General features: G+C 33.3%; 1 protein-coding gene across 17 annotated transcripts in view; it reads right to left on the bottom strand.

Moving 5' to 3' along the window:
• Nucleotides 1-22,009, bottom strand: part of LOC140436621 (uncharacterized) — a 290,450-nt gene that overhangs the window by 143,858 nt on the left and 124,583 nt on the right. The window contains exon 1 of one of the 17 annotated variants that reach the window (XM_072525601.1): nt 13,320-13,439. The exons of 15 other annotated variants lie outside the window; for them this stretch is intronic. In XM_072525601.1, coding sequence (XP_072381702.1) covers nt 13,320-13,356 — 37 coding nt within the window. In that variant the 5' untranslated portion in view covers nt 13,357-13,439. Of the gene's footprint in view, nt 1-2,147; nt 2,278-13,319; nt 13,440-22,009 lie in introns of those variants that run through there. One more of the 17 variants, XM_072525600.1, reaches the window with a different exon arrangement.

Here is a 22,009-nt window from a genome sequence, read left to right as displayed (position 1 = left end):
GACTAACTGGTCCTGCGAGAGCGTTTGCTACTAAGCGTCAAATCGCCGACCAAAGATTTGGAGTAGAAGGTAGAACCTTTGGACTGGTTTCATTCCGCCCGCGACTAGTGCTTCCTTAGACTGCTGCGGACCACTGTCATTAACGTTTGAATTGGTGTAGAGAATGGCAGCATTGGGTGACAGAACGACATAATGTAGCATTCAGCGATAAATCGCGAATTTGTTTAGGAATACTTGATGGTCGTAGGATAGTAATATGCCGCCGTGGAGAGCGGCGAGATATCGGATTTGCTGTTGAGAGGCTTGTACACAGGATAGCTGGAGTAATGGTTTGGTGGGCTATTGCCTATGATAGCCGATAACCACTTGTATTTATTCGAGGCAATATGACAGGTGCGTGTTATGTTGATGGTATCTTACAAACAACTTTATAATTTATCTAGACGGTCGTCGACACGTCCTTTCTCGTAAAACAACGCTCGTCCCCATATCGCTCGTCGAATTATGGATTTTCTAAAAGAAGCTGGCGTTAATATTTTGCCTTGGCCACCCTGTTCACCGGATTTAAATCCTATCGAACATTTGTTCGATGGGATATGATGAGAAGGAGACTGTCCACTTTGCACCATCCTCCACAGACTCTGGAACAGTTAGTCCAGGAAGTTTAAGTTGCTTGGAACTAGGTGCCACAAGCAGACATCGATCATCTCATCTTGTCAATGCCTAGACATGTACAAGAGGGTATTCAGCTAAGGGATCGCCAACCACATTATAAATTATTTTTTTGATGAAATGTTAATAAAATTTTTTGCCAAAGTTATGGTTTCATTCTTGATGTAACTATACTATGTTGCCAAAAAATTAACACTTCTAATGTCACTGACTGTACATTGTCAAAAATATTAGGCTCTGATGTATCAAGGAAATGATGAAGAATGGAATTAAAGGCCGAAATCGAAAAAGAATTAAAGGGGGAAATATAGTTAGGAGCATACAGTCTCCACTTAGAATGGACTGGACACATACTAAGACGACCATACACAGATATCCTACAAAGGATAACTAACTACCTTTCCTTTGCACCACTCTGACCATGGTGCAGAGGAAAGAATCGAAGAAAATAAGTGGACGACGTGGAAGAAGATATAAGAGCCATGTATATCAAGGACTGAATTTTCAATGCGGAATAATCCACCTCACATAAGAATAGGATTTTTAAAACGTCCTTACGCTAGCCATAATCCCCAAAGATTGCAACGCTTTGATGAAAGTGATGATTATTTTCGTCTGTAAAAGATCTGTTTAAGAAATATCTAGCCCTTGCACCAAACTAAATAGGTGGTCCTCATCGCGTTGAAACAATTTTTAACGAAACATTTTCCAATAATTCGTCGGAAACCGTGTATAAATGGATTCATGTAATTTATTTGATAAAATATAAGGCCCAATTAAAAAAATCTCCCACACATTCACTGAAAATATATTATTCATAAATCCACGTTCCCTAACAGAATGTTGATTTTTTTCATCTCGAATTTAACTGTTTTTATAACTAAAAATTTCATTTCTAGTAAATCTGTCTTCGTAGAAATACAGTTTTACACATTTTGATACATTCTGGTTGCCTACACATTTGTTGAAAAAAGCAGTTTGTAAATTTTATAGGAGAAATTTTTAAGGATGTAACATTTGATCTGTTTAAAACTATACAATAGATAGAATTTTCCACTTCATTGTACTTTTAGTTGTTACAGTACATCTTACTACTTTTACCTAACATTCATTCAGGTTATCGGTAAATCATTCAAATATCGGTCAATTCTTCAAATAAAAAATTCATTGTTTAACAAAATTTGAAAATCTAATTTAAAACTACATTGCTTAATTTACGAATCTTATCAAATAAATGATCTATCAAAAAAATCACACGTGCCTACTAGAATTATTGAGCAATTATAAATTATCTAAACACCTAGAGACTTCTGTTTACAAGCAAATTTCTAAAACGGTGTAAAAATAAAGTCATTGATTGTTTATCAACATTTTTAATATTTCATATAGTCCAAAGACACTTTTGTCTTATAGAAAATATGTTTTATCCACAAAAAAATATATAAAACACTCAAAACTAAATTTTTGTAACTTACCAATTTTTTCAATAAAAGAACGTGTAACATACTGAACACCACACATACGACAAACTGCATTGTTTGAAAATTATTGTAAAAGTTGTACCAAGGTTTGAAAAACATGAAAAAAGTCGGCGATTGTTTCAATGACAGTCTAAATATTGTAGAGTAGTTCATATTTTTGGAGCGCCAATGTAATTGAGTGGCAGTTAAAGGATTTTTAAAGTTTTATTTTTGGCAAAAATACACTGATGCCAATTCATAAAATTATCGACGAATTTTATGATTCATGACGTTCATGGAAATTGGTGACATCATTATATTAAAATGTTACATAGTATAATAAAAAATACGTATTCGAAAGGTGGCGGAGTATTTCTAGAATATGTTTATTATGAAGGCAAGCTGAAACTTCTCGATCAAGCTTATGGAGGGCAACGCTACAAATAGGAAGTGTTTCTTGGCACACCTTTTGTAATGTAAACACCAAATGTGAATTTGATCAGTTAGATTGTTTTTAAAATTATTTTTGACCATGGCAGTTACCCTATAAACTGTTCCGCAGTAAACCATTGCCTTTAGAATGGTTTAAAACATTTAATGGTGGCACCACAATTCGCTATGTGCAGGATTCGGCCGCATAAGAAGAAGTATGCAGGGTATAGTTTATTTCACGAAAAATGGTTGAGTGCTTAATGATTGCAATAAAACCCTACCGCAAGTACCCCAGCTTAGTCAACATTAGTTGAGCAGGTAAGTATTCAGGTAAAATTGAAGCTACTGTGGAGTGTCGTTATCTTGTTTGTATAATAAATTCCTGGTAGTATGAAAACGATTAAAAAATCGTATAAAATTATAAAAACGATTATAATACATTTTATTTCATAAAGTTGTAAACATTTTAACCGTGAGTTTCACTATCAATGGTTGATCTTTTAATGACCACAATAAATTTGTTGATCGTTAAGTATTTCCTGGAATAATTATACAGGTTGCTTCTATTCTGTATAATTTGTAAAAGTATATAAAACCGATGAGAAATTTTTAAATATACATTTTGTTTCATTTAGTTGGAAGTGTTAAAAGTGTTACCAGTGTTATACCTATTTATACCTATAAAACAGCATTATGTGGCGTCCGTGGAAAAACATTGATGGTGCTTCTTCCAGTGTTCCAGCAAAGAAAAAGCATTTATCTGCTGACGCTAGAGAAATTGTAAAAACAATATATAGTTCTTTACTTACAAGAGGACTTACTGCTAATACTGCTGCCAGTGAAATATCTGATTTAACGAAAATACCTCTAACCACAGTAAAAAGAATAACATCAAATCCCATTAAGTCAAGAAGGAAGCGTAAGGATGCCGGTTCTACCAAATGTATTGACGAAAGTGATAAGGACTTAATAAGACGAAAAATTTACACAATGTACGAAGAGCAACGGCTTTAAAACAACGGCTTACTAATGATGATACACAAATAAATTGTACCCGGATTAGGCTTTGCAGGATTTTGTCTAAAATAGGCTTCAGATATCGTACAATTGACAAAAGGCAAGTGCTTATGGAGTCCCATCGTTTACAAAAGTGGCGTACTGAATATATAACTTCCATAAGAAAGTACCGTACAGAAGATCGACCAATAATTTATCTGGACGAGACAGGGTTTGACACTCATGAAACACCATCCAAAGGATGGTCCGATTCTTTCAACAGGTGTCAAACAAAAGCTCCATCAAACAAAGGGAAAAGAATAACAATTTTACATGCAGGATCAGAAAACGGTTGGGTCCCAAATGCCTTATGGCTTTCTGCAAAGAACATTAAAGACTCCTGCGTGGACTACCATGAGGATACAATGGCAGAGCTTTTTGAGCAATGGTTTAAGAATTGTCTTATACCTAATCTTCCTCAAAATAGTGTGATAGTAATGGACAATGCAAGTTACCACAGTCGTCAATTACATAAGTCTCCAAGTGCAAATAACAGGAAACTTGAAATTCAAAACTACCTGTTAGAAAACGATATATATTTCGAAGAAAATTATTTAAAAAATGAACTGTTAAAAGTGTTAAAATCATTTTCTATTAAAAAAGTATATGTTTGTGACGCATTGGCCGAGGACATGGGACATACAGTATTACGGCTTCCGCCCTACTATTGTTTATTTAATCCCATAGAGCATATGTGGCACCAACTAAAGTCAAATGTTAGGTCACAAAATGTTTCTCCGACATTAAGTGGTAGTGTAGTCGAATTAATAAGGAAATGTGTTGATGATATCTCCCCAGAAAGTTGGAAAAATTCAGTACGCCATGTAATGAACGTAGAAAATTCATATGTTACTTTGAATCACATAATTAAACACATTGTTATTAATCTTGAAGAGGATAGCGACAGCGAAACAGAATTAGGTATTTAGGAATTCATAAATATATTTTGGTTATTTTGGGTATTTTTTTTTGTAAATAATAACTTGTATATATTTTTCTATATATTTTTTTAATTCATCTATTTTTTGTACATTATGTATTCGTTTGTATGTATATACTGTAAATAGAACTATTATTACTGTACATTTTTAACGATATCCGATTAGGAAGAGCAAAAACTTTTAAACACGCCAGTTTTTTGCTGACAGTTCTAAGCCGGTAAAAAGTGTGAAGGAAAGTACCTTTCTGAATTTAGATCCATATACTACAATTATTATTCACGTAGAACAAAAAAACTACTTTCTTCATGTTAAAAATTGTTCAATTATCAAGTATATTCACTTGAACAACCTGAAAATACCATATGAAATAATTTAATAAATTTTTATAATCGTGTATTACACAGCTAGCTAGCTTATACCAATGAAATATAGTAAATAACAAACTTTCTGAAGTGCTACCCTGTGTACTTCGGTAGTTTATTGAGAGACTCTTGTATACACAATAGGATCAACTCAGGTAACCATTAAGCACTCAACCATTTTTCGTGAAACAAACTTTACATTTGTCAATTACTTGCTTTATTATCACGCATAAGCAAATACCCGATAGCAAATACACCTATCCATCTACTTGTCGGTTTTTTGACACACTTCAAAGGACACGAATAAGCCGAATGCATGCCGAATGTATGTGTCGACTGTCTACACTTCACATGCGTAATAAGCTGAAGAACATCGCATTTTGTGTTACGCATTATGTTTCCGAAGTATTCTAATTTATTTTTATGGCGGGTATGGTTTCTGTTAGTTTATTTAGTTGGTTTAGTACTTCTCTGCTTGGAACTATCCTTGAACAATTCGTAGCAAAATCAGGTAGGACCACATTTAGAATACTTTCAGTTTCTTACATGGCATTTTGTGTCATGTGTCGACTACATAAAGTAGTATATTATTGAACATAAACATCTGGGAATAAAAGACCTTAAGGGTAGATTGATATCGCCGCTACATAGTATAGTTTTTATTGTCACAGAAGCAGCTAGATCTTGTTCTGACTTTAAACTGTAAGTCATATACCTCTAAACTTTAACTCATTCTGAAAGAATTTAACGTGGGTATGAGCTTTCAACGGGACGGAGTGGAAGACATATTTAAAACGGAATAGCGATATTACGTCCTCAAAATATATTGTCAAAACTTTAAGAACGGAAGTAACTCAACAGGAGAGGTTAATATTGTTGCCAAACTTATTATTTTTACTTAACGTGTCGTCGTCTTTTTAATCATTTGAAAAATGTGCCACGACCATCAAATTTAATCGAATTGATTTAAACTTTAATAAATACAACTTATTATGTTTTGTAGTTTGACAGCAATTTGCGGTTTTAAAAGTTTGACAGCAATTTGCGAAGTGGAAATCTAAACGTGAAAATAAACTTATTTTAAAGTCAAATTGTGGCTTATTCCCAATAAAAATAGTAAATTGTATTAAAATGCCACAAGAAAAACGGCTTCGTTGCGTGTTGCCCCTTTCTAGCTTGTGATGTTCGTACACAGAATTAAGATTAAAATGGGCAAAAAATTACGTCTTTTAATTATTAAAAATAAGATATTATTTGGTATTTTCCAAATAATATCTTTGAAACCATATTTTTGTTTAGATTATTTGAAAGTAGTAGGTGTGAAAAGTAATTAGATCGGAAAGAATCGATTTTATCGTTAGGTGTAACGGTATGATCGGCGTTCATGCACCAGATTGTACAGGTTTTAGTTACCATGTTACCTATGTTGTTATTATATATAGACCAATAAGTCACTTATTGGTCTCCAAAATCGAGTTAGAATCTATGGAGAGGGCATCACGTGACTACAAACGACCTCACTTGGGCCATATTGTTAAGATTGTTTTGACACTTTTGACAGATCGTTTATGTTTGTTTACGTTTGTTGTTTTTCGAATATTTTTAGTTTTATAATACTTTTAAGAAACTGTAATAATATATTGTGATAGTGCATAATAATGGTTTCTTGTTCTCAACGTAGTTGCAGTAGCAGAAGCAATGTTAATAAAAAATCTTCAGGAATAACGTTCTACAGGTTAGTATACAAATATGTAAACAAAGTAATGGCCCGTACTTCAGAGAATAAATTAATAATATTTGACTGTATTAATTTATCTTTATGTATAATATATCGTGTTTTTAGTGTTTACCGCGGGATAAATAAATCATAGTTTATTAAAAATGTATTGCACTTTTTTAGATTATGTTTAAATGAATAACTAGTCATATTTTTATAGTAGTTTTAATATTATTGAGTCCGGCCATGATCCCACCGCCATATTGGTATCATCGTTAGCCACGCCTACCTACGCCGTTTTTAATACACACGTTAATATGCTCATAGCTTCTCCATCGATTCTAACTCGATGGTCTCCAATAAGGGTTTGCGGCCTACGATCTAATGCCTTGCAGTTACTAAAACGTATAAATTTGGCAGGCAGAATATATTAGATTTCTGGAACACGAAAGGTACGGTCGTAGAACCTTTATACAATGTCATACAAAACGCGTTGCCTTCAATTTGACCAATATATAACTAATAGACGTGAAACTGCCGAATTATGTGACTCCAGGTAACTATCTTACAATTGATGAACCACTCATTGCCTTGTCCATTCGGAAATATATACCTTTCAAAGTCTGCAAAATATGGATTACAATTTTTCCATTTGTAGATATTAAAAATATATACACTTTGAATCACGAAATTTATGCAGGTCTCCAACCTAAAGGTCTATTCAGAATTTGAAATAATCTGACAGAAGTTGTCAAAAGACTCACAAAAGTTGTCAAAGAAACAAATAGAAATATCACTATGGAAAGAATTTATTAGTATTCTAGGAGTACCAGAAGGAAGTTGTTTATTTGACGTCAATAAAGATTGCACGTTGGTTTCATTTATTCCAAAAGGAAAGTAACATGTAATAGTATTACCTACAATGTATTCAGATGATAAAATTGATATCAATAGCGGTGACCCTAAAATGGTTGTTGATTATAAGAATACCAATATATGGCGTCGATATAGTGGTTCAAACGTTTGCAAGTTAATATGTAGTAGGAAACAGCAGACGATAGTCACTGACAATTTTCTGCAATATATTGAACGGTTTGTGTGGCATTTATAGATATCGGAAAAAGTTCATTTTATCCTGATAAATAACAATGTATTGAGCAACGTCAGATGAAAGGAAAGTTAAAAATATTAAAAGTTCAATTCAAAACTTCTTTTCGGCGACCCCCGGAAAATTTAATTATTTATTATTTAAATTTCTAGAATAATTCACAATTATTTAAATAAATTATAACTCATAATTAAGCAAGTATTAAATGAAAACAAATTTCACAAATAAAAAAAAAGTAAAAATTTCTATAGCAACATGAATTCATTTGTGTGCAAAATATGACACTAAAATACGATATTTTAATTTAAACGTAATATATTTTCTGATAACATCGTTTAGAAAGTTTAGAAAAAGAATAAAAAGATATATTTTCAGTTCCTTTCTTATTCCTTTATGATGTTGATGGATTGTTTCTCTCCTACGTCTAATTTTAAACATGGAAAATTGCAATGCCAGTTTAATTTAAGAAACACATTAGGAACAGTTACAGTGGTCATAGTGACCGAAAAAAAATCTGAGCTATTTGGATAATGAACTGAAGTTAAAAAGTATATACAAATTAGTAGAATTATACTGTGACATAAAATTCCGGACGCCCATTATAAATTATTATATTTTGATAAAATTTTGTACTTATACAGGGTAGCAAAATAAACAAACCATTAAAACGACAATGTAATTGAAAAAACTTACAGGAATACATCAATTAATAATGTGTTAATGCACCTTAGCGGGCAACACACTCTTGAAAGCACCTGGGCTCGGTTCTGATTAGCTGGTCAATATGCTTCTGTGGTATCTTTTTCAATGCCCTAATTAACTACTTTCAAAAAGCTCCCAAGGTTTGAGGAGGATGCTCCAAGTTAAGAAGTCTCCAACCCATCACGTCCCACACCTGTTCAATTTGGGGGTTGAATCTAAGAATCTAGGGGGCTAGGGAAAAAGATTGACTCCAACCTGTTCAAAGAATTCCACGGTGTGTGACCTTGCGTTATCTTATCTTAATGGAAAATTGGATGTTAAAGCGTCAGAAGGTAACATGTTCTCTGTCACGAAGATTAGAGGTAACCTTGAACCATAAGCGATGGTATTCTACACAACAGTGCGCTGTACATGCGGTTCGACAAAAAACTGTGGATTTCGTCTTTCACCACGTCGTCTTCTGACCCTAGCTCGGCCATCATGCCTCCCAATAAATTTTTAGCATCCCAATTGGCCTTCCATATTCTACAAACAATTGATTTACAATAAACCATGAAGAAGCGGTCTCTTAGAGTCTCTTTGACGCTCTGTTGCTTTTTCGAGCTGCCCTGTGGCCCTCGATCTTCCTTTTTTTCCCTCTTGACGCCATGAAAAATTCCGGCTTCCCTTTCTTCCTTTTTTTCCCTCTTGACGCCATGAAAAATTCCGGCTTCCCTTAGGCTAACTAAACGCCCCCTATCAAACTGGCTAACTAGATGGAAATTTGCGCGTCTTCGTACTCTAGACATTGTAGACGACTTTTAAAGAAACCAAGAACCGCACATCGCTAAATTTTAATTGATGCTAACAGTCTAGATAAATAAGCAAAGAAGTATCCTGTTTGTGATACTGACCCGCCCAGGCAAACGAAAGTTGTCAATGTCAGGTCAATTTTCGCGTTTTTCGTCTATCAGCAAAAAGTGAAGCATTTGAAACAAATTTTAGAGTAAAAACCTTGCAAATCATATTAATACCTTCAAAATGGCATTTTCCAAATGTCTCTATCTATTAAATAAATTAAATTTTTTTGCAACAATATAAGTCAGAAAATGATGAAGTTACAGTAATTTTACGAATAGATTATGAAAGAAGAAGGTTTATTCTATCAATATTATTAAAAAAAAAACGGAGAAAAATGATTTTACATATTTCAAAATCATTTTGCAAAAAAATCTATCTTTTGCTTATAAACAATTAGAATAACTTTTAACTATTGCCTGCAGGAAAATTATTTTTTCATTTAGACAATTTGCAACGAAGTTAGTGCCTCTTGTTTTAAATTGACAGTAGCTTTATTTATAACAATTAACATATATAATTAGCGTCGTTTGAAAGAACATACTTTAAAGTTTTGATGTGCCAAATTCTTTCAGTTTCTTTTTTTTAATCTGTATATACTTTTTGCGTACATTACGTATATGAATTATAAATTTAAATAAATAAATTGTTAAATAAACTACCTATCTGATTTGTTTAACCATTTTTTTAGTAATATTTGAAAATATTTTTATTATAAAACATAAATATTTATGAATAATACAAGCTTCGTAAATAATTTATTTATAATAGATTTTATGGAAAAACTAATTATCCTATTCAATTATTTCTAAAAATAGTATTCGTTTACGTATTGCTTTGGAAATAAAAAAATCTCAAATAAACTAGGTTTTATTGCTTGCTAAACATGCTATTAGATGAACGAAAAACTGAAGTTATTGGCAATTGACTGGGGTTGGAAATTCAGCAAAGTTTATAAATAAATCTAGGTGAATCGACTCAAAACGAATGCTCGGAAAACGAGGATAATTTTAATGTAGTTATGGATGATGTACCGCCTTGTACAAGCATTATTCAAGTCGAACAAATTTGACTGTAGAAGGGAGACTATATAGGGAGAAATACAATTGTGATCTTTGTCTATTAAGTGAAAAAATAATGTAATATCTTTGTTAGATATCTAGCAATACATAAACCAATACTATTTTTAGAAATAATTGGATGGGATAATTTGCTTAAGCATGTTCTTTCAAATGATGCTAAGTAGATCTCTTAATTGTTATAAACAAAGCCGCTACCTTAAAAAAAGGAGTAACTTCGTCCGAAATTGTGCTACGAACACTTTTTTCTTTTTAAAGTTGGGAACAAATGCAATGCTATTAAAATAATTTATAATGAGTGTTTGGATTTTTATGTCACTTAGTATAGTTACATAAAAAACCGTAGAAAAAATTCACAGGTCTCAAGCGAAATTCGCTCTCACAAATTTTATAAATGCAATATTTAGGTTACATTATGTCAATAACGTGAAAAATCTGATCTGATCATGATTCCCCAAACAGGGAAACCAGACAATAAAACAGAATCGCACCGTCCAATATCGTTGCTGCCAATTATTTCCAAATTGTTTGAAAATATATTGCTAATAGAAATACAACCTATGACCACAAAGAAATTATTCCTTCCCCTTAATTTGAATTCCGTAATAAACATTAACAACAGACCAAATACATCGCAAAACAAATATAGAGAGATCTCTAGAAGAGAAAAAATATGCTCAGCTTTTACCTAGACATAGCAGAAACATTTAATAAAGTGTGGCACAAAGGCGTGTTATGAAAACTCAAAAGATATCTTTCCATCCACTATGTCCATCTAATACTGTCATATTTGGAAGACAGAACTTTTAGAGTTAAACAGGAAGGCGAATCTTCAGAACTACGACCAATCAAAGCAGGAATCACACAGGGCAGTTTTGTGAGACCCATACTATATTTATTATATACTTGTGACATCCCTGTTACAGAAAATATTAAACTGACTACATTTGCAGAAGATACTGCAAACTGACAAGAAAACTGAAGAACTGAAACTGAAATACAAGAAAATTAGTACAAATCCAAAAATTTCTTACTTGGTGAAACTAAAATTCAAATATTTGTCTACTGCCCTTTTCACAATATATAAAGTAGAGAGACTTCTTGATGAATTTACAGACAAGGGGAACCTACAATTTACATTCCACAACCTGTCGTCCACCACGGCAAATATCCTTCGCGAATTAGTTTTTAATACTCCGAATATGAATAAATAAATAAAGCAGAAAGACGTTTGATATTTAATTTTAATGCAGGGCCACTGCCATCCGCTTATAAATAAACGCTTAAAGCTTATAAATGCTTAAATCTCAAACGTCTTTCTGAAATAGAAGTTATTTTGGTTATTAATTAGATAGAAGCTCACAAATTACAATCAAGAACAAGGTATTAATTTAGAAACAAATACTCAAACCAGTATGGTCCTACAGTCTACAGTTATGGGACTGGACTAGCGAGAGTAATTATGCTTGCCTTTAAAGAGTCCAAAACCGAATTCTACTACTTTGTATAGTAACAATTAAGAAATAAAGGGTCACGAAAACCAATTCCATAACCATAAAAACAGGGAAGCGTTAGAACTGTTAGATAATCAATACCTAGTTCGCAAGATCAAAGGCACCAAACTTTTTGAACTTGTGGGATAATGATAAATGTATAAATGTCAGTTTAAATACGGACAGTAAACCTAGCCACAACAGTAAAGGGTGCAACAATAATTATTACTTATTAGATTCTAAGGTGAACCGTTGGAAATATTTAAGATTGCAAAGTACCAGATTAGCAGCTAATACCCAACCAACAGTTTGAATTTAGACAATAACATGCTACCACTGAGCAAATTCACCAAATCTGCAATTACATAAACAAAGCCTTAGAAGAGATCAAATACTGTTCTGCAGCCTTTTTGGATATCTTTGCTATACAAAATAAGACAAGTCCTTCCTCTCAACCACTTTCTAATCCTCAGGTCCTATCTTTCCGATCGCCATTTCCTTGTAAAATAAAGGAACAGTGCACTAACTTATATCCAATTAAAGCTCAAGTACCTTAGGGTAGTGTCCTTGTATCTATTCTCCACCTACTCTACACAGCAGATCTTCCTACACGTAAAAACATCATCACAGCCACATATGCAGACGACACACCGTAATCCCTGCGGTTCACTCAAACTCGTACATTGCCTCGCAACTGCTCCAGACCAATCTCGATAAAATAAAGACTTGGTTACAAACATGGCAAATTAAAGTAAACGAAAGCAAGTCAGTAAATATAACGTTCACTAATCGAAAAGGTACACGCCCAAAAGTATCATTAAATAACCAAAAGTATTATAACAAAAGAATGATGTAAAATACCTACACTAGAACCGCAGATTAACGTGAAAGAAACATACATTCACAAAAAGAAAACAATCGGTTCTGAAACGCAGTAAAATGTACTGACTAATAGGAAAAAGGTCACAGCTGAATTTGTACAATAAAATTCTAGTATACAAGTCAGTGATAAAGCCAATATGAAGCTACAGAATCCAACTGTGGGAATCTGCGTTGAGATCCAATATCGACAAAAGAAGAAATTGCCAGTTACTCCCAAAAATACGACAGACAACTACAAAACCACCCCAACAGGCTAGCGAAGAACCTTATGATGCATCAGGCAAACAGAAGGTTAAGATTTTTTCAAAAATTTTTAAATTTATTATACACTTTTATTAGACTCACAAATAATTTTGTTACTAAAATAATGATTCAATAGATTATTGTCACTGGACAGTCCCCTACAAGTCTCTTGTAATAAACAATTTACTTATTCTAATCATTATTAAAAATTGTAAATAAATAGGATGTTTAAAAAAATTCATTTAAATACCTACTATTATCAACGTTAGAGTTGGTTTTTTGTTCACTAATAGTAAAATAAACAAACTTTATATATATATTTATATATTATTCACCTTTATATACCACCAATTCACAAAATATCGCAAACATGTCTCCAAAAACTCTATTTTCCGCAATCTATAAAACAATTCCCGCACAATTGCAAACCACAAAGTGACCACAGACTCCTAGAAACATGTTTCTTATGGACCAGCACGAGTGAAAACAAGAGGATGTTTTGACTTCTAAAAAAAAGTTCATATCGAAATTATATTAATCGTATCTACAAGATCTTATCTACGGTCCATTCACATTTTATTTTCAGACTGTCGATGATTAAAATACGTGAAATTTGATTTCTTGGAGACGCGAAAATAACATTTAGTTGTATTTGATAAGGTATTTTCAAGAGCTGATTTGGTTTTTATTCATAGAAATGCATTTGTTTATGTTTTTCCTAGATGTTTAATTGGTGTTATTAAATGCTTTGGTTAAAAGTGATTCACCCGTACAATCAAAAATTAGATAGAAAAAATGTACATACACAATCAGGTTAAGTGCGTCTAAATTTAGTTAAACTACGTTTTATATGCCTAGTTGAAAACATTTTTGATGCCTGCTGTTATCAAAGACTTGAACTTATTGAATCGACTCTGTCTTTGGACTGTTCCTAGTGTGAGTTGAAAAAAGATGTAACAATTTATAGATTCTTTTAGTTTTAAAAATTCTTCTCTTGGGTTTATTTTATTCTTCTTTTGCATCTCCGTCGTATCTGTACTTCTAGTTCTGTCGCGTACTGTCTTACCACCAATTTTTCTTCTCTGCTGTTTCTAGAATTCTTTTTGTTATCTTTCTGAATTCTTTTTTGTGCGTATATCTATAGATTTATCTATTTAGATTTATATGCGCGACAAATTATTTGGAATATGTTGATATATACAACAAAAACAAATTCCGATCTGACTCCAACACAAATTGTTTATACAACAAGTACAGCGCTGGGTGTTAGCGATAGGATAGTCCGGAAAATTCGTCAGGAAAGATTGGATCAAAATGGAGACTTACCCAAAATTCTCAAAAACCCAGACCAAGAAGGAAACCAATCGGGAGTTTACCTACGATGAGAATATCAGGAGCCAATTGAGAAGACTTGTTCACATGGAATTTTTCTTAAAGAACACACCTCCCACAATCAACGCTATCCTGGATGCCGTTAATTTACACGAACATTTGCCTAAATTTTCCAAAAGTACTCTATATCGACTATTGCGAGAGATGGGATTTGTTTATGAAAAAAGAGGAAAGAAAGCAGTAATGATGGAACGTCCTGACATAATAAATTGGAGGCATAAATTTCTTAGAAAAATACAGAATTATCGAAATCAAGGATACAATATTTTCTATTTGGATGAAAGTTGGGTAAATATCGGACATACAGTAAATAAGGTAAGGATGGATTCAACCATAACCAGTTATAAGGAGGCATTTTTAAAAAGCTTGACTACTGGTCTAAATGATCCAAAACAAAGAGGTCCGAGATTTGTCTTGTTACATGTTGGATCTGATAGAGGTTTTCTACCAAATTCAGAATGTGTATTTTTAACAAAAAAAGATTCAGACGACTACCATGACGAAATAAACGGCGAGTCTTTCGAAGACTGGTTTGAAAATAAACTAATCGCAAACCTCCCAATCATTCATGCAAACAAAATTTCCCAAGAAGCTCCTGGAACAAACAACAAATTCAAGAATGGTTACGAGAGAAGAATATATTTTATGAAGAAGATTATTTAAAGTTAGAACTATTGGATGTATCAAACAGTTATGCAGATATATACGACAAGTATAACATCGAAACTTTGGTCGAGAAATACGGCGTAGAAGTATTACGATTGCCTCCCTATCACTGTGAGCTTAATCCAATAGAGATGGCTTGGAGCCAAGTTAAACATTACGTTGCAGCCCGAAACACTGACTTTAAAAAAGATCGTGTGCAACAACTCATCCATGAAGCGTTTGCCAATGTCTGTGCTGAACAGTGGCAAAATTATATACAGCATGTCATCAGAATTGAAAAAAAAATGTGGATAGCTGACAACCTACAAGAAGATATCCTACCGGTGATTATAACAGCCAACACCGGCAGTACCAGTGAGGAAGATTTTTCCGAAATGGAGTAGAGACCAGACACTGTTATTGTAAGTTTTATCTTTATTCATTAGGTAGCATTTAGGCTACATAAATTTTTATTCTTTTATTAGCGTAATTTTATTCTTTGGTGTATACACACTTTTCTTTGTAATAATTGTTAATAGTAATAATTGATCCAAGTTGGTATATATCACTACGGAGCTACGATTTTTTTTGTAGCAGTTATCCTAGTAGACTCCGTTCTGTTGTTACACTCTGTATAATTTAGTAAAAAAGATTTCAAAGAAAATAGTTTTATTAAATTTTGTGTAATTTGCAAAATCTTGAAGTTGTAAATAATGTTACATTTACTTCTAATAGGATTGCATGATTTAATTTTATCGTACAGGAGGGTCAACGCGGTCCTGTATCACACCTGCAGACTATGAACGTGCCTAGCGGCCTAAGCGGCAACGTCGCTTCTAATAAGCACTGTACTGAAATCCTCTCGTGAATTTGTCTTTAGATATTTAAACTCCATCACTTGTTCTATTACCTGTCGCTCCAATTTACATCTTAGTAGATTTGTTGTTATAACCATGTATTTTGTCTTTTTTGGTGAAATTATTATGTTAAATTGTTAAATTTTCTAACGGTTATATTAAATTGGTGAAGCAAACGTTGTAGATCATCTTCACTTTGTGAGATTTGTATTGTCGTCTGCAATCAGATTATTTTAAGTTGTTTTTTATCATTTGGTATCCTTTTTTCGTTCTTCTTCTTCTTCTTCTTCTTGGAATGCCTATCCGTTTCGGATGTTGGCGAACATCTTGGCGATCTGTATTTTGCATACTGCTGCACAGTGGGACGAAATGTTGAAAATTTTGGAAACAAAGTTTTTTAAAGCGATTTTCTAGTGTTAAGTTGTCTAGTATTGAATTTCGGCCATATAAACAGCCGGTCACTTAATTTTTAAGTTGCAGAGTAAGTCTAACACGACATGTTTTCGTTAGTCAGGCGTGGGACGAGCTTAGCGTAAAAGATAGGGCGTTTTTAAACATCCAACTTTTTCCCGATACATCAGATATAAAATATGCATAATGTTTCTCCTGCATGTACTTTGTTTTTCAATACTTTAGCTTGTAAAAAAATATATTATAGTAACAATAGTTTGTTCATAAACAATTTCTAAGCAAAAATATGTAAAAATAAAACGAAAATTTCCTTTCGACTAATCGAAAAGTTATATATTAAGCCACATTAGGCTAAATTTGGTCCGCCATATTGGATTCGCCATTTTGAAATTTTGAACTTTGACATCAAATTGGTAATCAGCGAGGTTAAAAACTTTGCAGTACCTACGAGCCCCTTACCATATCAGTTGGCCCACCTATGGAATTTGCAGTTTAAGTCGATTACCATAAACAAATTATACTCTGCATGTGTTTATAAGTTCTCTTATTAATTAATATGGCATTTTTAATAATATTTATTAAAAACATTACCCTTACGGTTTTTTATTAATTTTCAACAATAAAAAAATTCACTAAACCCTGGATATGCATTTACTTACGTCAACACACGTTAATTTTTTCATAATTACGTTAAATCCAGAGGTAGCTATGGAAAAATAACATTAAAACAGTAATATTGTCGGTTAATGTCAAATGTATTTTGAAGTATTGTAAAGCTTTTTGTTGTTTTAAATCCACCGTTGGTGGATTGTACAATGGGTCGAGATAAAGTTATCGATGAGAAAATTTGTTCAAACATTAGATTTTTTAATTCTGGAAAATCCAATTCGGAAATAGCGAATATGTTGCAATTGTCACGATATATTGTAAGAAATATAGTCAGAGGCTATAAAAATATAGGTTCGGTCGTCACAAAACCTAGAAATGTACGAAAAAGTAAAATAACCGAAGCAGATTGAAGGGCATTAAAACGCATTATAGTGAAAAATCGAGCAAATTATATGGAATTAGGTGTTTTATGAAGTAACGCTATTGGAAGATACGTTTCTAGATCGACATGTCACCGAGAGGCCCACAAATTAGGATTTGGTAAGTAAAAGCCCTTTTAACATTACAAAAGAAAAAAAAAAGAAAAATAAACTAAGATGGTCAACAGAGCATAAAGATTGGACTCATTAGCAATGGGATTCAGTACAATGGAGTGGTGAGTCCTGATTTGAAGTGTGTGTTTGAGACAGTAGGCGTCGCGTCATTCGCAGAAAAAATGAAGTTTTCAATCCCGACTGTCAGAGAAGTCAAATTTCCTGCATCTATCATGATGTGGGGCAGCACGTCATCTAAAGGGGTGAGAAAGTTACATTTTATCGATGGGATTGTAAACACGGACAAATATTTGAATATTTTAGAAGAATCTCTTTACCGATTATGGAACACCGTTTAACATCAGCGGAAGATTTTGTTTTCCAACAGGACAGCGCAGGTGCTCATACCTCAAAAAAAAGTTTAAAATGGATTGAAGACCATGGCATACCACTTCTGAAATGTTGAGTTAAACAACATACGTTTTCAGACAAGAAATTATTCGGCTTCCTGGTCCGCGATTTTCTCTTACTTTTCCCTGTAAAATTTGTTGCTGCAATCCATATTTTTCGCTGTTCCTCATGATGTGATCGAGGTATTCGACTTTGGCTGTTTTTATTGTAGTTAACAGCTCTTTTTCTTTTTACATTCTTAATAAAACGTCATGATTAGTAACGTCGTCGATATAGGATATCTTCAGGATTCAACGATAAAGCCAAATTTCAAAAGCCTTAATTCTATTACAGCTATCGTCTGTGAGTGTCCACGATATAACTCCGTATAACAGTATAGAAAAGAATAATATCGTAGTAACCTGATTTTTATGGTTATTGATAAATATGCTTATATATGCAATGTATTGCATATACAAGCAAGATACCTATTGCAAGATAGATATTGCATATGCTTGTATATGCAATGTGTACTAGAAAGTACGGACTCTCGCGCAATATCAAAAAGACAAAGTTTATGAAAATTTGTAAAAACAACCATAATACTAACGAAATCTTGATAGTAGAGGGCCAGCAGATCGAAAGAGTACAAAAGTACACTTACCTAGGAACACTCATAACAGAAAATAATGACTACACTGCAGAAATCAAAGTCAGAATCGAAAAAGCACGTTCTAATTTTATAAAAATGAAAAAGGTCCTATGTGGCATAAGCTCTTAAAGTACGCCTAACAAAATGTTACGTATACAGTGAACTATACTATGGAGTGGAATCATGGACGTTAAATCTAGACACAATGAGAGGACTTAACACCTTTGAAATGTGGACCTACAGAACAATTATGAGGGTTTCCTGGGTAGATAGAGTTACGAACAATGAAGTAATGAGAAGAATAGCTAAAGAGAAGGAAGTTGAACTTACAATTAAAGAAAGAAAGCTACAGTATCTCGGACATGTGATGCGGGTCGAGAAGTATGGCATTCTGCGACTCATAATATGCAGGGAAAGATAGATGGCAGAAGAAGCACCGGAAGAAGACGAATTTCATGGCTTAAGAACCTGAGGGAATGGTTTGGATGCAGCAACTATTTAGAGCTACTGCCTCAAAAATTAAAATAGCTATGATGATTGCCAACCTCCGTAGCGGAGATGGCACCTGAAGAAGAAGAATTCTTGCTTTCTCTATACTACATTTGATCTCAAGAGAATTGGCCCAATTTTCATTGACGTTCGTACCAAGGTAGGTGTATGTTTTTACTCTTTCTATTGGCTGACCGTTCACACTGATTCGTCCAAATTGCAGTTCCTTCTTAGAGACCATCATATTTTTTTTTTCTTAATCTTACTCTGACTTACTTCTGTGATCCTATTCATTAACTTCTGGAGGGCTTCAGCTGTCAGTGAATCCCACCGTGTCGTGCGCGTATTTGATGTTTTTGATAAATAAACTGCTCCTGCTCCTCAACTGCTTCTTGAAAGATTTGCACTGCATTCCAAAAACCAAACTGTGTACGGCTGATTTTTTTCTCCACACAGTTATATATAGTTTGATATATGATTTTTAGAAATATCTTTAAAATATGATTCATTAAGCTGATGATCCGGAAATTGCAGGATACGGATTTTATTTTCATTGGTAAAGCAATACACGTTGACTTTAGGCATGTTCTTGGTATAACTCCGCTTAAATATATGCCATTAAATATTTTTGTTAGGCGTTGAGTACGGTCAAAATGGCGCCAAATCTCTGAAACATCAAATCTGAAATATAAAATTCGACAACGGTTTTAAAAAAGAAGTGCCCTTACGTGATAGTTTACCAGAAAAATTGAAAATTCTTAAAAATAAACAAAATGGCGGACATTTGAAAAAATTGTGACTTTTGTTTAGTCACAAAAATTGTATTATTATTTTTCTGGTCAAATTGTAATAAACTTTAATAGAGAAAACCAAAACAAAATACATCAAGGTTTATTAAAATTGACCGATCTGGAGATAAAGTTCTGAAAAAGACTTACGTTTTTAAAACTGGCGGACAGTTAATCTTCGGATCTAGTCTGTAGATTTTAATAAACCTTGATACATTTTATTTATTTTGGTTTTCTCTTTGATAGTTTACCACAATTTGACCAGAAAAACAATAATACAATTTTTGTGACTGAAAAAAATAAAATAGTCAATTTTTGAATGATTTTTTCAAATGTCCGCCATTTGGTTTATTTTTAAGAATTTTCAATTTTTTTCTGAATCTATCACGTAAGGGCACCTCCTTTTTAAAACTCTTCTCGAATTTTATATTTCAGATTTGTCGTTCCAGAGATTCACTGTCCGCCATGCAGCATTTTTGGACGAAAAATTGTTGGCGCTATCTTTAAAATACAGGAACAATGGAAAAAAAAGGAAATTTTTTTTTGAATCATAAAACGTTGTATAATATAAAAACAACTTTGATTGCCATATATAATAGATAAGATACAAAAAAAATCGTTGAAAATGTGTCATTTTTTAGCATTCTAGATGGTAATAGTACCTTAAATAGTTTTATGAGTTCAGCATATACATTGCCAAGTACAGGAGCTTTGCCATCTTTTCGTTGTGATATTGCTTTTCCACTTCATCTGATGTGATTGGTAAGTGATCATTAATGCACAAAAGATCTCTATAGGTCGAAGTGCGGTGAGGCCGCATGGCCTGAACGACCTCACATAATCTAATCTAAGTGGTCATTACATTTAGGATGGAGTTTGTTCGTTGTTTGGACGTATTATCATCAGAGTTCTTGTATGTAACAGTGGAACTTGGATATTACGGCCTCGGTAGTTACGTCATCTCGGTTGTAACGTCAATTTTTAATAGGTCGATAACATTATTAAAAACCCGGTTTTATCGGCTAAAAATAAAGTAAGCCTAGTCTATAGTGTCATAAAATGTTACAGAAGGTAGTTGTTTTTTTTATTGTATGAAGAATAAAGTGCAATTTTCCGGCTTTGCGGCATTGTTCCTTCCAAGAATGTAAGAAAGCCCGATTATCCCTTCTGTGTACAGTTATGTGACCTTGGCAGTTCTATATGATTTCTCATTTATCAGTACCATCCTAACAGTTAAATTTTCTGTTTCAGAACAGTCAGTTTAAGAAATTTTCGCTACCGTGAAATTGTGTTCGTCTCGTTTTGTTTTTAGATTTTAATTTAGTAATTAACTTTTTATTTTTTAATATGGCAAGTTGTAGTACTAAAAAGTAGGCTTTGCCTATTAAAGATAAAGTGCGTCTTTTAAGAGCATTTGAAAGTGGTCGAAAAATTGCTGATGTATGTCGGCAATTTGGACTTGTTAAGTCGATTGTCGGCTTAATCATAAAAAGCAAGGACAAAATTTTAAAAGCCTTTAATAAGGAGAAAATGTTATAAAAATAAAGAAGTGCATTCGTGGTGATGTAGATTCAGCTCTACTCAAATGGTTTAAGCAGTGTCGCAGTTCTGATATTCCTGTGTCCGGGCCACTTTTAAAGGAGAAAGCTACAGAGTTTGGAAAACTGTTTGGTGAAGATTTCACAAGCTCTAACGGCTGGCTAGATCGGAAAATTGTTGGAGAGGCAAAATGTGTGGACGAGAACGTGACAGGTGATTGGTTACAATACACATGGCCACAACTAAGGCAACCATACAAGGATGAAGATATCTTCAATGGGGATGAAACTGGTGTATTTACAAATTAACGTCAGACAAAACTTTAAATTTCAAAAATCAAAAATGTGTCGGTGAAAATCTTTCAAAACAAAGAGTCACGGCTTTTGTTTGTGCAAACATGACAGGTACAGAGAAAAGAAAGCTTTTGGTTATTGGGAAAAGTTTACATCCTAGATGTTTCAAAAACATGAAAACACTGCCTGTAAACTACACAGAAAACAAAAAAACGTGGATAACTTCTGCTATTTTTGAAGAAGAATTGAGAAAGTGGGACAAGAAACTCTCTTCAAAAAAAATCTTCTCTTAGTTGAGAACTGTTCAGCCCATCCCAAGCTTAATTTCACCAATATCAACCTAGTTCTCTTACCAGCCAACTGCACAAGTGTCTTGTAGCCCATGGACCAAGGAGTCATAAGAAGGTTTAAAGTGCCATTACTGGAA

Source organism: Diabrotica undecimpunctata, chromosome 3 (genome assembly GCF_040954645.1).
Source record: "Diabrotica undecimpunctata isolate CICGRU chromosome 3, icDiaUnde3, whole genome shotgun sequence".
NCBI lineage: Eukaryota > Metazoa > Arthropoda > Insecta > Coleoptera > Chrysomelidae > Diabrotica > Diabrotica undecimpunctata.
The sequence above is the reverse complement of the archived record's forward strand: the minus strand, read 5'-3'. Positions and strand labels throughout refer to the sequence as shown.